Source organism: Camelus ferus, chromosome 2 (genome assembly GCF_009834535.1).
Source record: "Camelus ferus isolate YT-003-E chromosome 2, BCGSAC_Cfer_1.0, whole genome shotgun sequence".
NCBI classification, from domain to species: Eukaryota; Metazoa; Chordata; class Mammalia; order Artiodactyla; family Camelidae; genus Camelus; species Camelus ferus.
The window spans coordinates 113,586,291-113,603,410 of NC_045697.1; the positions used below are offsets into that span (position 1 = coordinate 113,586,291).

At 34.3% G+C, this 17,120-nt stretch overlaps 1 protein-coding gene across 1 annotated transcript in view; it reads right to left on the reverse strand.

Annotated features, from left to right (window-relative positions):
* Nucleotides 1-1,594: 1,594 nt before the first annotated feature.
* Nucleotides 1,595-17,120, reverse strand: part of LOC102511557 (succinate--CoA ligase [ADP/GDP-forming] subunit alpha, mitochondrial-like) — an 89,232-nt gene continuing 73,706 nt past the window's right edge. The window contains exons 2-3 of the mRNA XM_032466747.1: nucleotides 2,148-2,397; nucleotides 1,595-1,746 (exon numbers count right to left, since the gene is read on the reverse strand). Of these exons, the coding sequence (XP_032322638.1) occupies nucleotides 1,595-1,746; nucleotides 2,148-2,397 (402 nt within the window). The remainder of the gene's footprint in view (nucleotides 1,747-2,147; nucleotides 2,398-17,120) is intronic.

The following is a 17,120-nucleotide window of genomic DNA, read 5'->3' on the forward strand; positions in this document are numbered from 1 at the left end:
TCTGCCTTATATGATCATTTATCGTGAGACTTTGACTTTAAATTTCAAAAATGTTCCATGGCTATAGAGTCATACTCACAGAATCAAGTCATATATTATTATACCTGGAACTCAAGACTAGCTTTTGAGTGTTAAAAGAAATGCTGTTGGTTTAGTATAAATAAGGTGTGGGTCTGGGTCTCTAGAAATCATTTGCATAGGACAGTATGCTGTGGACTTCATTGAATATTAAGTCATAAGCCCTTAAAAAAGGTATGATCTTCAGATCCTATATGTATGATGTAAAATGGTACCAATGGATGCTGTGTACTCAGGAAGGTTTGTGTTACAGCTGGGGACCTTCAGATGAGGAAACCTTCTGAACTTATAAAGGGGCTGCTGGTCAACCTTCCTTGATCCCAGAGGGAGACATTCTATATACGTTGTGCTGGTCAAGATACTGCTCTGCCCTCTGCCTTGGATGGAGAAAGCAATTTGTAGAAAGTTATTTGCTACAAAAACATCCCTTGAAATGAATGTTCAGAAGAAAATTTGTCAATATCCCTTCTTTACAAGATGTTTAGTTTTCCTTTGACTATTAGCATAGTTTTTTAAATACAGATCTTTCAAAGGTACTGCTCATTTTTGAGAGGTGGAGATGTCCTCATGAGCCTGAATCTTTATCAGAGGTTACCGTTTATGTTACAGGGCAACTACTAACCTACGAGAACACACTGCTACCCCTCTGTTTTTCAGGTAAATAGGCACTAGTCTCACAATGCAGTCTCAACGCTGGAGAATCCAAAATTACCACTCAAAAGTAAAATAAAAGGACATGGAATCAGGAATAGACACATCAAGTTTCCACGCATGATAGCAATGGCATAGGCAAAATACATAAAAACAGTTTCAAGTTTCAAAAACAAGAGCTACCTACGTCAACAATTTTACTAACACCAAACTCTTTCTTTTTCTTTCTTTCTTTTTTTTTTTTTTTTGTCAGGGGGAAAAGATAATTAGGTTCATTTATTTTTCTAATGGATGCTAAGCACACACTACCACTGAGCTCTACCGTCCCCCTACTTTCATTTCTTTTTGATTTATCCCTGTTGCTATATTTCTCTGTTTATATAACCCATCTATTTTTGCCTTTTGTGCACTTTTCCCATTATATCCTTAACATATTGGTCATAGTTATTTTGAATTACCTTTGGTAATTACTACATCTGTGTTATATCTAAATCTTTCTCTCTTTTTTTAAAACTTCTTTTTTAAAAAAATTTCTGATTGTTTTGTTTTGGGGATGGGGGAGGTAATTAGGTTTATTTATTTATTTTTAATGGAGGTACCGGGGACTAAGCCCAGTGCATGCTAAGCATGCGCTCTACCACTGAGCTCTACCCTCCCCTTCAAGGTCTTTCTGATGCTTGCTTTATCTCTTCAGACATTTTTTTTTCTTTGCACTTGCAATGCCTTGCACTCTTTTGTGTTGGAAGCTGGACATGATGAATTGGCTAATGGGGAGATAAATAAGGCACGGATGTAAGTAATTTTGTTAATCCGGCTGGGAGTTGTTCTGTTTTTAATGAATGCTACAGCAACAGATGCCAGAGGCTTAAAGTTCTTCTCGGGTCTTTGTTTTAATCTCTCTTCTTGGCTTTGCTACTCCTCTTTGTACTGCTTCTCGAGAAGAGTCTGTGTCTTGCAGCTTTTTCTGCTGTAATTCACTGTCATTGTACTGGAAGCTTGCTGAGATGGTGGTAGGCCCTGGAAGCTGGGAATATTCAATAATTCTGAGTAAGTCTCAGTGATGTAGTGGGCTGTGGACCAGGACTGTGGCTTATCACCATTATTTCCATCCTTCCTCCAAGAGTACAGTTTTCTCCTTCCTTGGCTATAGTGTTTCTAATCTGTTTCCTGAATTCCTGTCCTCATGACTATATTTTATTTAATTTTTTTCCCTCTTCCATGAAACAGGAAGGCTGGAATGTGCCGGAGTAGAGCAGAATTCCCTTTGCTCATATGCAATGTCCTTTCAGAATTTCCCTTGGTGAATTCTTTTGCTCTGTCTGCAAGATCTCTTTTTTAGGGAGAAGAAGCTAGAAAGGTTTCAGGATGTCTCCTTCCCCCCTCCTCCCTGGCCATGGCAATAAGGGGGTCTCTCTTACCTCCCTCCAGGAAGAACTTGGTTGGTTTCCGGAATGAAAGCCAGTAAGAGCCTGTGGCCCCATGTAAGTCTGCGATCCCCAGGGGTGCCTCACTCCTATGCGAGTCTGCACTCAGTAATTTGTCAAAAGACCATTTCAGCGTTGCGCCCAGTTTCTGCAGTGCAGGGACTTCAGTTATCGTTAAGTAAATCGTGGCGACTTTCTGTTTCTGAATGTGCCTGTCTCTCAAGATTTCAGGATGTAGTTTGCCCTGAAACCTTAAATTATTTGATGGATCCAAGAATAGTCATCAAACATCTAGTTTGTTCACCTTTCTTTTAAGTTGTTGTAGGAACAAGAGTGACAAGTTCCAAGTTCTTTACCTGGTGAAACTGAAAACGGAAGTCAAAGTTTAAATATTTTCAAATACTCCTTACGGTTTTTTAGTGTGATCTTAGAAATACCTTCCTTTCTAAAACAACTAAATGTGTCTTTAAATCTTAATATTTTAGTTCAAGGAATAATAACAATAGTCCATCTATGTTTTTCTATACTTAAATTGTATTATATTTCTTTAAAACAGCAAGTTCATACTGTATAGCACAGGGAACTATATTCAATATCTTGAAGTAACATGGTGAAAAAGAATCTGAGACAAATATATATATGTTCATGTATGACTGAAGCGTTGTGCTGTGCACCAGAAATTGACACAATATTGTAAACTGCCTATACTTCAATAAATATATATATATATATATGCAAAAATATTTCTTTATACTTCATATTTTAGCTTCCTTAACTCTGGAACATCACATGGCAATATGAATTAAGCTATTAATTTATTTTCACAAAAATAGCTACTGTTAATATTCCTATCTGATATTTAATTGATATGGTGAAATAAATAAAATTTAAATGAAACAAGCTTTATTTATATATTTTATGTCGAAATTTGATGCAGACTATGTAAGAAGAGACTATGTTCCACAGTCAAATAAAAAGAAAAGCGTGTTTAGATTAGTAACAAGTCGCACGTTACAATACACTGAATATTTCAAACTAAAACCATTCACCTTTTGAAGAATGTAGCTATAATATTTACAGAAGTCTTCCTCAAGTCTTTGAAAATCAAATTGGAATATTTAAAACACTTCATAGTTTAAGTATAATGATATGTATGTACATAAGAAAAAAGTTGAATTCCACTTGGTCACAAATACATAAATTTCTTTGGATCGCTAAATCAATGAGATAAGTTTAAGCTTAAATCTAATGCAATGAAATAGTTTATTTAAATTGAGAACTACCTATGCGTAAGAACTAGCTAGCTGGTGATGGAGGCAAAGCCCAGAATATAAGTTCACAGGAAGTGTTTAATATTTGTCAGAACATCAGTAATTGCTCTGGGCTCCACTCAAAACTAGCAGCATTCCATGCTATCCAGTAAATGAGTATATGCAACTTCTAAAACTCAAATATCCAGTGAGCAACATGATATAATAAAAATTATATATGACAAGCTATAGCTAATGTTATACTCACTGGTGAAAAGCTGAAAACATTTCCTCTAAAATCAGCAACAAGATACAAATGCCCACTCATGCCATTTCATTTCCACAGAGAAGTGAAAGTCCTAACCAGAGGAAAAAAAAAATGGCGCTGGGGAATAAGTCAGACAGATATAGACATACAGGTGTACCTTGTTTTATTGTGTTTCACTCTATTGCACAATAGCTAGATCAGTTCCAATGAGAGGGAAACTGCGGTTGGGTCTGTGTGTACCCTCCGCCTCTGCCCACCCCATCCACCCCATATATGACCCCATTCTACAAGTCCTACAGTGGCTGAGACTAGAAGCCAACCAACATTTTCTGACTGAGCTAGTTTATCCACTTAGCTAAGTGGATACAGTTCTTGTTCTCTAGTAAGCATTAACACATGGTACAAAATTTCTCATGTCTTCTCTCAGTGGGGGTTACTTCTCTAAAGCCTATCCTCAAGTTTCTAATTTCCTATTTCAAACACATTTGTGCTTAGAATGTCAATGCTTTCTGTTCACGGAAGTGAAGGCTGACTAGTGTAATCATCATCCTCTTTCTCTTTGAAATTTGAGATCTTCATTGGTGGAGAAATACACTGCCACAATAAATTTATCTATGGCACAGTCCACTGGATATGGTGCCAAAGGAAATTTCAGGTTGATGTTTATTCATATTTTCTTTCACATGAAAGACTAAGATAAGATAAGATAAGATAAAGATGATAAGTAAGGCCACCATGGAACATCTGTTACGATGTTGTTGAACAGAGTCCTTGGTTCTTTTACTGCTGCTAATTTATTAATGAATTTTACTGTGTTTATAATGCTACCTTTGTCGTTATCATGGTAACTGTAAACATAGATCTATAATCTCAGTAGTCCTAATCATACACAGGTTTCTAATGTCCATAGTATATTTGCAATTTTGAGACACCATTCATTTCCCTGCTTAGCTATTAATATTCCTGCTCACATAAGGAGACGTTCATTCTTTCTACGTCATCTTTTCTATACTTACTTTAGTCAACTTCCCAGTTGGCTGGATTTCTTTTTGCTTGCTTCATCTGATTCTGAAACCAAGAAAAGTGTTTTCTAGAAATTTTATTTATATTGTGAGTTCTTCCATTTTGCAGCTCCATATGGCGGTGATGCTCTCCAAGTTAGTTTCATTTTTAGGCACCATGTTGGGGAAAAAGAGGGGCTTGCTATCTTCCATGTCAAGTCTAACAAAAGTGACAGTGTTTCTCGTCTAACATGTCTCCAAACGTACCATGACAACTTAATGCGTCCGCCTTTAATTGGATCATGTATGCAACACCACTCTGGCAGAGGAACATGCCATAGTGTTCAGTGCTAACCATGTACCTCACTCAGAGGATCTAGACTGTGTTTGTCCTGAGAATTGTTAGCAGGAGAGGATAGAATGAATGGTGGGAGGAAATACAGCAGATAACTACTGCACTGTCTCATATAAAAATACTTTTCAACTCCTTCTAACTTAATATTTTTCCTACTGTGAATGAATAGCACTTTATTCCTAACATGAATACAAATTATATCATTTGCACTTTGTTGTGTCTGTTCCCTGCTTTCTCACAAACCCCTACCAACATTGCACACTCATACTTTTGGCAAACTAGATTAAGAATCCCAAGAAGGAAAAAGGGCTTTGTTTGATAAGCTTGATAAACATTAATTTTCATTAAATACTATAATAGCCCACATTTTCCATTTTAGAGGTAAGGGGAGTGATATGTATAATTTTCATGAACACATAAATTCACCCTTATTTAAACACACAGCAGAGTAAAGAGTAAAAACAAAGTTAAGAGATAAATATAGAGGCATTTGCTACAAGGCAAAGAAATGAGATTTTGCGTCAGATATTCAAATTGAATTACAACTCTGTCAAATATTTGGGGAAATAGCTTAACCTAAAGAGACTGTTTACATTGTCCAAGTAGTAAACATTAGGTATAATAATGCAGGTGAACAGGCACTAGTTTCACTCTGACTCATAAAATGAGTTATTTGCATTGAGATTGGTATTATTAAAATCTTGACATGAATACACACTGAAAATTGGTTTCATAATTTTTTATTCTCACCAAATGTTTAATACTATTTCATCCACAGTTTCTCATATTTTAATTCAATGCAAGTTTACGATCATAATATGGACATCATAGCAATTTTATCAGTCAAAAGCAATTAGACCAAGCCATATTTTGTGATCATTATGTTGTTGTTGTTAGAGAATAAAAGGTCTGTTTTCAACCATAATATCCAGATGGCTAGTTAATATGCATAACTAAATGTTTTTTTCATTGCTACTGACTCACTCTTTAAAACCATGTTTAAGTTAACATTGATTTCATCATGGTAGTTATTTGAAATGCAAAACCAGTCAGTTTCATATATAATAACACAATCACTTGACTTTGTCCACTGTTATTTCTTGACAGTTAATCTCCAAACTCATCTTAAATTTTATTGTGTACTTAACTTCAGTATGCATTTTAATGCTCATTTTCCACCTAAGTGGAGATTTTTTTAAAGTATGACACAGCTTGATTTAATAAATACTATTGGGTATGGTTTCTTGCTGTAATATAATAGGAGTAGTATATTTTGAAGGTTATATACTTAATTTCAAATTTCTGAAGACAATTTATGAATCCCTTTCAATGTTTCATTTTTATAATTTTAAAAATGGAAAATAAATGTTGGAGCACTGTCTATGTCATACATGCTTTGTATCTGGCATTAAAAAAAAAAAAACAGTAGCTCCTGTTAACACAAGATAAATTGACCCTTTAGCTTCAGAGTTACATCCTAGTGCCTATCTGTGCCATCATACCGGGTTGGTAATATAAGCTGATCTTGCCACTCCAAATCATTATGTAATGCTGAGGCATAAAATTCAGGTTGTGATGCACTGCGTGGTGTGTAACAAAGTAACTAGTAACTGATAGAGATTTAGTTTCTTGACACATACAACACATTCCTCTGTATTAATGAGGTTTTTTTTTAGTTATAATAATATTGGTTGTCATGGGCATTTTACATGGTCAAAAAATTAATTCAGTTTACTACTATGAAATACTTGGAAAATGTAAAAATGCAAATGCAATCATTTTCATGCTTAGGAAGCACAGTAGATTTGTCGCCTCTCCCCAACTTTGGACCACATTGGAAACAGGTGATTTCTTCCTGAAAATAAAACTTCCAAGTTATTACACAAATTGGATAGACTCAACCATCCTACAAACTAATATCTTTCAGAGATATTTTGCAAATTAGAGTTATACACTGCCAAGGACATGGAGAATGCATTCTCCATAAATAGTAATTCTATCAAAAATTGTTAAGGCAGATCTGGTTAGTAATAGATGCAACAAACATGCACTTTAGAAGAGAAACTCCCCTCAATTAAAATTTCTGTGACTATATTTCCAGCTTTGTCCTCAGGGGAGGCACACTTACTCTCATAGGAATAAGAATTTTATTTGTCATTTATTTGGAGGAAGGACGGGGGGCACATTGTTTTTCTATCACTGCTGTAACAAATTGCTACAAGCTTAGTGTTAACACCCAGTTATTATCTTATATACATATTTATTATCTTAAACACACTTTTAGTAACTTATAGCTCTGGAGATGGGAGGTCTGAACTCGGTTTCACCGGACTGACATCACACTGCCTCCGGAGGGTCTAAGGGGACAATCAGTGTCCTTGTCCTTTCCAGTTTGTAGAGCTGTCGTCCTGGGCTCCATCTTTTCCTTCATCCTCAAGCCAGCAGAGTAAACTCTCCAGATCCCTGTCCCCTGAGGTTGTTGCATGATCTTCTGCTGTGTCAACCCCTCTTTTAAAGATTATATGCAGTGGGCCCATGCAGTAACCCAGGATAATCTACCCATTTCAAGATCCTAATTTAATACCATCTGCAAAATTCCTTTGGTCCTATAAAATAACATTCACAGATTTTTCAGGGTTTAGGTCCCGGATATCTTTGGGGATCTATCACAGAGGGCAGGGATGTTTTATCTTTTTGCAATAGTTGAATTAAGCATCACTCATGATATATTAACTATATTTGTTGTAATAATGGGCTCAAGTAAAATCAAAGCCCATTCTTTGCTTCGGTTTTTATATTCTGTTGGAAATTTGGAGAATGGAAAGAATGTAGTCTGAAAAAAGTTGTATTCCAGTCACTTGAAAGTTGCAGCTTTCCTCTCCATTACAAATCAATAAATGTAAAGTTTTGTTTATTAAAATCTGTATATCTTCTTGGTAGCTTTAATTCAGTATTTGGGGAAAATAAAGAAAAAAAAAAGATTTTCTACATTTGCTTTCTGAGATTAAGACCCTGATTTTTTTTTTTTTTCACCACATCAAGCTTTTCCCTTGTTGAGAGGTCCTGTCTGAGCTCGAAGGAACATTTCCTTTGATGTCTGTAATGGGTAAATAATGAGGCAACAAGATATTTATACCATTATGAATAATTTCCCACTATATATTTATCCTGCTATTGGTTGGGCAGTAACAAGACTTTAGCCAAAACACACTACAATATGGCTATGGTAACCAAACGTATTTCAAAATGCTATCACTTAAATGTACACATTTGAGGGTCTGGTGGAGGCAAACATGTTGAAGAGGGGTAAGTGTGTAATTACAGAACAAATGTCAAGGATTTCCAGCTTCTGACACTCAATATCTATAGTATAATAATAACACATAGGATTTATAGAAATAACATGGAGTAGGAGATATGCTGCATTTGTAAAAAAAAATTACTCAATTTCGAGATGGAGATTAAAAGTCCTCTCATATAAAAAGAAGACAGAGGGTAAGAGTTACTAAGAAATTGACAAATTATTACACACTTCAGAAGAGGCAGAATTGGACTTGACCACAAGTTTTCCTGACACTTTAAGATTGTGCTCATAATCACTCTGCCTGTCTCTCATATATTCACTTTTTCCTAGAATTGCTGCTAATAATGATGCTAAGGCAAACATTCATCTATTTTCTCTTTCATATGCACACAGCCCATTGTATACACATTTGGAGAGAAATATCTAGCATCATTATATGTCATATTTGTATTTTTCCTGTCTTCCTTTGGATTGGGCATGTCTTATGATTATATATTTTTCTCCCTTATTGGCTTTAGCTAATTGTTTTTTAGGGGTTGCTCCAAGCTATGAATACTGTAAATTTAACTTATTATTGTCTCCTTCCAAATAATACTATACCATTCCTCATATAGTCAAACAAACTTACAACAATAGACTTTCATTTTCTCCCTCAAGTCCTTTTGTACTATTATCATACATTTTAGTTCTTTATGCGTTATCAACCTCAGAATATATCTTTTACTATTTGTTTAGTCAATTTATTATTATTCAAAAATTTTAAATCAGAACATTTATACGTATCCCAGTTTTTATGATCTCTGGTGTTTATTTATTCCTTTCTGTAGTTACACATTTTCCTCTGGTTTCATATTCCTTCTGCCCGAATAACTTCTTCAACATTTCTCCTAGTACAAGTGTGCTGGAAATGAACTCTCCTAGTTTGTTTTCTGAAAAAGTCTTCATTTTGTCTGGAGTTTTTGAAAGAGCTTTTTTCTAGCTTAAGAATTCCAAGAGGTCAAACTCCCAAATGTCTCCACTATATATAATAATAGATTTAAAAAGTTTAGTTTGTATAGCACAGGGAGCTATGTTCAATTATCTTGTAATAATCTTTAATGGAAAATATGAAAATGAATGTATGTATGTATATGCATGACTGGGACATTGGGCTGTACACCAGAGATTGACACATTGTAATTGACTGTACTTCAATTACAAAAAAAAAAAAAAAAAAAAGAATTCCAAGATGACTTCCTTCCCCTTGTACCTTAAAGATAATGGTATTTTCTTCCTGCTCACACAGTTTCTGGCAAGCAGTTTGCTGTGGTTCTCTCTTTGTTTCTCTGTACGTAAAATTTCTTGGTTCTCTGCTGTCTGCAAGATTATCTCTTAAATTTTGATTTTCAACACCTTGACCATCATATGCTTAGTTAGGTGAATATTTCTTTGTATTTAGCTTGATTGTAGTGCTCTGGCTTTTAAATAGGTTTGTGGGCTTTCATTAATTTTGCAAATTTTTGGCTACTTTCTACTCAAATAATTCTTCTGATCCGTTCTTTCTTTTCTCCTTCCTGAACTCCAGTTACACATGTGTTAGACGGTTTGATACCTTCCTACAGCACTTGAATGGTCTGTTCTATCTGTTTGCATTATGTGTTTTATTTCATTTTGGGTACTCTACATATTTACCCACCTATACATTTGCGGATGATTTCCTGTGATGTGTTCATCCTGTTGATAAACTCATTAAGGCATTTTTCATTTCTAATATCATGTTTTGAATTTCTAACATTTTTATTTGACTTCTTTCTGTGGATTCCATCTAACTGCTAAAATTCCCCATCCGCTCATGCTTGCTGCTTACCTTTTTCACTAAAACTTTTAACATAGTAACTATAGTTATTTTAAAGTCACGGGTCTTATAGTTTCAGCATTGTGTATATCTCTGGGTCTGAAAGTATTTTGTTTTTTTATCATGAATCTGAATCTTTTTTTTCATTTTGCTTTTTTACAAATACTGCCATTTCTAATTGAATTTTGAACACCGTGTGCAAGAAAAAAGACCAAAAACTTATGTATATTATATTTTTGCTTGGAAATGGTCATACTGTATCTTCTATCAGACTTCTAACAAAGGGGTTGAATCAAACTAGTCAGTGGCTGAACTGGTTTAGGGTTTTGCTTTTCATATCACTACCTTCAGTGTACAACACGGTTCACATTCCTCGGGCTTCATGTGAAGCCCAGGATGAGGATTCCTCAGTGTTCTTTCCCCTTCACCTTTTGGCAGGTTTTGCATGTTTGTAATATAAAGAGGGGTTCTCTTCCATTTTAATCCTATTCCATTTACTCAGTAAATGACTCAGAATTAGGTCATTGTTGTTTTATTGAAGTATAGTTAGTTTACAATATTATATTAGTTTCAGGTCAGGTGTACAACATAGTGATTTGATCTTTTTACAGATTATCCTCCATATAAAGTGATTATAAAGTAACAGCTATATTCCCTGTGCCGTACATTAAGGAGATGTTTCTTAATTCTTCTGGTTAATCAAAGGCTTAGGCAGGCCCTGTGGAGCTGAGCCTCAAGGGTATGTCTTTCTCACCATTTCCCACCTCAAGTGACAAACATTTCTTCACACCAAGGGGACTAGAGTCAAAGCTAGTTTGTGTCACCTCTCCTCCATGTGGCAGTCAAACTCTGTCTTGTTCCAGTGGGAGTTCTTGGACGTGATGGCTTTCCTTGCATCTCTCCAGGCTGGCAAACATTCCCTGAGGGAGGGAGAAGGGGTCTATTTCATAGTGCATTTGAAGCTATTGGTCTTCTTCCATTGTGAATGTACTAGAAACTCCTTTCACTGAATGACACTGAAGGGAGAGGTGAGGGTTTGAAGACTTAAAGAAACTGACACATTTTGAAATACTTACTGTGGAGGACAAAAAGTTGACTGGAAAATTCTTCTTCTTTCTCTTCCTCCTTCTCCATTTCTTCTAAAAGTGGGGGGATGAATATTTTTAAGAGAAGATCATAAGGAAAAAAGCTCTGTGCTGGTTTTTGACACCAAACATTTAGTATAAAAATACTCATTAGTTCAAGTTTCTTGCCTTTTTTGGGGGGTGGGGTGGGGGGCGGTCAACCTTCTAAAACATGCTGAGCAAGGAGTCCCCTGGCTAAGGCAAATCAATTTCATAGTGTAGAATGTTGTTAACTGTAAATTATCCAAGCCTTGTCAATTTTTTATTTTCTTCTTAAATTATATTATTAAAGAGAAGGACTTATGCCATGTTGAGATCAAATTTAATTTAAATGCCTTAGAGATGTTGCTAAGGTTAAAATTAAATTCCTTACCTGTTAAGTTTCTGATAATCTTTCTGTTTGTGGTTTGTGCTTTAAAAATTATATTTAATCGAAAATAAATAACTGCTGTTTCTACTAAATAAGTAACTCTGTAGTGCAAATAAAAAAATAAAGATTGACTTTGTAGGTATGACAAGCCTGCAAGATAGTCTTTACATTATTAAAATGAAAACTAGTTTTCTAGTTTTTATTTCTGACTTAAAATGGTAAAGAATTATCTACCCCTTTTCCTCTCAGCTGTCATAATAATTATCAAGGAAAATGGAACAGGAACATAAATTATAACTTGAAGGAAAATTGGAGAAATGTCTAACATCAGATTACTAAGAAAGGGGAAGTGTAGGGAATCCTCTATAAATGGAAAAGGGTTGCATACAATTTGTAGTGAATAATAATTATTGTAGTTTTTAGACAAAGCTAGGTCATTTTCTAAAGACATAAATTGTCTGAGTTGAGCCCAGAAATGAGGGATAAATTGAAGAATACCAGTTATTATTAAAGAAAAAAGAAAAAATGAATGACAATCTCTGCTTCTAAAACATTAAGTCCGCATGGTTTTTCAGGAAAAAATCCCTATGAAGTTTAAGAAACATAAGACTAATGTTGTTTAAATTGTAGCATAGCCTACAGAATGGGAGAAAATATTTGCAAACATTGAGACCACAAAGGGATTAATTTTCAAAATGTACAAACAGTTCATATGCATACTCAAAAAAACAACTCAATCCAAAATGGGTAGAAGACCTAAAGAGACATTTCTCCAAAGAAGACATCCAGATGGCCAACAGGCACATGAAACGATGCTCAACATCACTAATTATTAGAGAAATGCAAATCAAAACTAAAATGAGGTATCACCTCACATCAATCAGGATGGCCATCATTAAAAAGTTCACAAACAATAAATGCTGGAAAGGATGTGGAGTAAAAGGAACCCTCCTACACTGTTAGTTGGACTGTAACTTGATGAGCACTAGTTACAATAACCTAGACAGAAGCGAACTAATTGTCCATTAACAGATGACTGGATAATGAAGATGCGGTGTGTATAGATATGTATATATACAGTGGAATAATACTTAACTCTAAAAAAGAATGAAATACTGCCATTTGCAGCAACATGGATGGACCTAGAAATTATCATAGTGAGTGAAGTCAGTCAGACATACAATGTTTTACATCACTTACATGTAGACTCTTTAAAAAAGGATACAAATGAATTTATTTACAAACTGGAAATAGACTCACAGACATAGAAGACAAACTTGGTTACTAAAGGGGAAAGGGGTGTGGGATAGGGATAAATTAGGATTTCGGGATTAACGTATACACACTACTATATATAAAATAGATAAACAAGGACCTACTGTATAACACAGGGAACTGTATTCAGTATCTTGTGATAAGCTATAATGGAAAATATCTGAAAATACATTATATATATATAGGCACACACACACACACATATATATAAAACTGAATCACTTTTCTGTACACCTGAAGCTACCAAATTATACATAAACAATTCTTCAATAAAAGTTTTGAAAAAATAATAAATTGTACTACAGCACAGAACATGTACAAATGCTTCAGAATTATTTTATGTAGATTTATAACATTTATACCAAAATCCAACCAAGACTGCATATACACAACTAGAAAAAATAAACTAATCTCATTTAATAATACTGGTAAAAATCTTAGAGAAAAATATAAGCCTAAACAGCTAGGCTTTAAAATGAATTACATATAATACCATGAAGATGTTTATGCCAGCAACTCGATGCTTCAGTATTAAGGAAAGGTTTGTTACAGTTCTTCACATGAATAGAACAGGAGAAAAATTATTTAATCTGTTCAATTTTGAGAAACCTATGATACAAAATTTAAAATTTATTCTTGAGTTAAAAAAAACTCTTAATGTATAAATTTTACCTGTATTAAAATCAACTTGAAAACCCCACTAACATTCTCATTGAAATAATAAATAAGACCAAATTCTCCGCTATTACTACCATTATTCAATATTGTAAGGGAGATAGTGTCAACACATTTTGGTTAAAAAATGTTATTGTATTGGATACGATAAAATAATACTTAATTGCAACGAATGATTAGAAAACTCTTGGACCGAAGAGCTATACAATTCTGTAATGAATCTGTAAATCTGATATTGATTCCAATATCAAATTTACAATGAGACAAATTAATTACAAGTTTATGTGCAAAAATACACCTGTTAGATAGCCAGAAAAAACAAAATTGAATAATGGAACCAGAACTAAAGCTAATAAAGATTACTACACATTTATGTAGAGATAGAAAAAATAGAGTATTTTTAAAAACTCATAAAATGAAGACTTTTCTGTGCATAAGAAATTCAAAAAAAAAAAAACCACAAAGACTGTTAAATTATTTACATGAGGTACAAGAGCCTTATGTAGAGCCAACATTACAAAGTAAAAAAAAAAAAAATGAAAATATGGGGTAAAATAACTTCAACATATATTATACATAAGAGTCTGATTTTCTTAAATAATAAAAAAGTACCTAAATCAATCATAAAACAACAACAGGAAATAAACTGGTAAAAGTAAAGATTTGTGCAGACTATGCAGAAAGAAATTTATTTTCTTGATTATTCACTAACATTTGGTAATATCAAATTTTCTGATTTTTTTTTAATCAATCTCATAGGTTAACAAAATTTGCTGATCACTAATGCTCATAACATAGAATTTCCTTTCTGATAATTGGCTATTCATAATTTTACTTTTTTTTTCCTATTAGTGTTGTAGTTTGTTTACAAAACTCTCTTGCATTTTCTGAATATTAATTTATATTTTTTCACATCACACCAGTTTTTTAAAAATGTGTTACTGCTTCTTAACTTTATGCATGAAGTCTTTTCTTGGTTATGGATTACCTCTGAAAAAAAATTAATTTTGATATAATAATATATATCATTAAGTCATTGAAATTAACTGTGATTATAGCTTATTATAGGCTTATATAACTTAATTTTACGTGAAGTATCAACTCTACTTTTTATTTTTTTCCCTTTTTCGATATAGTTCAAATATATATTTCTGCTTCACAATGTGTACAGGCTAGTTTTGTTCTCTAGATCTCATCCCTGAAACTCACAAACACATTTATTTTTCTTATCAATTTTATAAGACTATAAGTACCCTTGAGAGAAAAAACTAACTCACAAGGCACCATTCTGTGGTGTCCCGTACCCTACTTCCAGCCTTCCATTATGGTGTAATTTTCTAGAAATTTTATTCTAGATTATCAATAAAGAAGTATCTTTTTTCTTTTCTCCTCTCCATTTTTTTTTTTCGCTTATTAAGGAGATAAAAAGTTTCAAACCTACATATCTAGCAAAACTTCCATTATCATATAGTACCCTGCTTGATGTATTTCTTTCTTGCAGGAATTCAACTTGGGTCTATATGTTAAGCTTTCTGAAACCTTGTTTTTCTCCTTCACTTAACTAGAAAGAAAAATTGAATTTTGAGGTTTCATTTTTTCCTAACTCCATTTTATTTTTCACAAAGTATAACTTATAATGTCAAATTGATTCTTTGCTAGCTAATTTACTTTTTCCCCCTGGCACTTTTAGGATGTTCCAGTTTTCTTTGATGATTTAAAATTTTGTGACTACAAAATGCATGTGGAATTTTGCTTGGCGCTTTATAAAACCGGAGATCATTCTCTCATTCTGAGAAGTTTCCCTGTAATTATTTCTAAAAGAAATTGCCTTACCAGTATTTATTTCTTGTAAATCTATGAAATTTACATAGATTAAATAAAATTGGAATTATACTTCCAACTTCTGTATCTCTTTTACATTACTTTTAAAATTTCTTCTTCTCTTCCTAACATCTTCTGAGAAAGTTATTTTGCCTAATCTTGCAGGTCAATAACTCATCCCTCTCCTGTTTTTATTCTAGAATGCAGTCCATCTGTTGAGTTACTATCTCAACTATTGTTTTTTAGTAATAATACCTTCTATTTGGTTTTTATGACTTCATGTGCCTTCTTACTGCTCCAATGTCTTCCCTTATCGCTTTGTAAATACTGAATATGCTTTATTTTTCATTATTGTTTATTGCCTAAGTTACTTCTGCCTCATCTGCTCTTAGGTTTCTTTCTCCTTCAGCTGCAGCATGCCAAAGATTTATCTGATTTTCCTGGGAGTTCTTAGTTTTTTGAAGCTATATTCATGGCAGTTGATGACGTGTAGGTTGGAGGAGCAGCTAAAGTCTGAAATCAGATGCTAGCTTATGCCTTGTGTGATGATTCTGAAGCAGGGATGACAAGTGTGAAATAAAATTCACATTTTGTGGTGTCAACTGAAATAAACGCACAGCCTAAAAGTTGAGAGTTATGTTTTATTTGGCGGGAGGACTCAAGCCAGGATGACAGCCTCTCGGATCGCTCTGAGGGGCTGCTCCGAAGAGGTAGGGCAGGAGCTAGGATATATAGGAGTTTTACAGCAAAGACAAGGTAGTTGGCACATTAAAAGATTACTTGTTATCTAAAGAAAAGCAGGCATCTCAAGTTAAAGAATTTCGTGCTCTTCTATGTATGGGAGGAAGCAAACATTTGGGCTCATTGAATTCATTCCTTTGACAAGCACCTAGCTGCCTAGGGCCAGTGTCCTGTCCCTTCTTATTCTGAGTCCCCTCAGGGTGCACCATTGTGAGTGGCTGCAGAGGTGGGGCTGCAGGCTTGTCTTCACTGAGGGGTGGCAGCAGCCACTGATGACTTGACGGCTTCAGCATTCTTTGTTTGCTGATGTGGTTTGCAGTATTTTTCGTTCACAGTAGCAAGACAAGAAGAATTTAAATATAAAGAAATTTTTTCCTCTGACCTTTGGCCTCCTCTCCCCCTTCCCCCCTGTGCATTGTGTTTCTGCATTGCGCATCCATCAAACCTACCCATTGGCAGAAATACCTGTTCAACCACAAAGATTAACAGTCTCCCAGCATCAACAAGACAGCTTCTTAAAACATAACATCCCTTCTTGATCTTGTAAGGGATCGCAATGACACTAAGATCTTGAGGAAGGCAGTAAGAAAAGGAACTGAAACTCGGAACTATTGTCTGGAGACTTCTTGAAAAGTTTAAAATTAACCCTCTTAAAATTAACCTAGAGTTGGCCTTAGGAAATACTTTTGCTTGGGTAATGGAAAAGGCTAGGTTGTAGAAACCCAAAGCCCTGACTTGATTTAATATATGTATAAATATCCAACCACATTGCTTGAGGGACCTGGCTGCTAAATCTTGTTTCTTCTATTCTATTCTCTTCCTCCCTCCCCTCCCGTCTCCTTCCCTCCCTCCCTCTTTTCTTTCTTTCTTTCTCTTTCTTTCTTTCTTTCTTCTTTCTTTCTTTCTTTCTTCTTTCTTTCTTTCTTTCTTTCTTTCTTTCTTTCTTCTT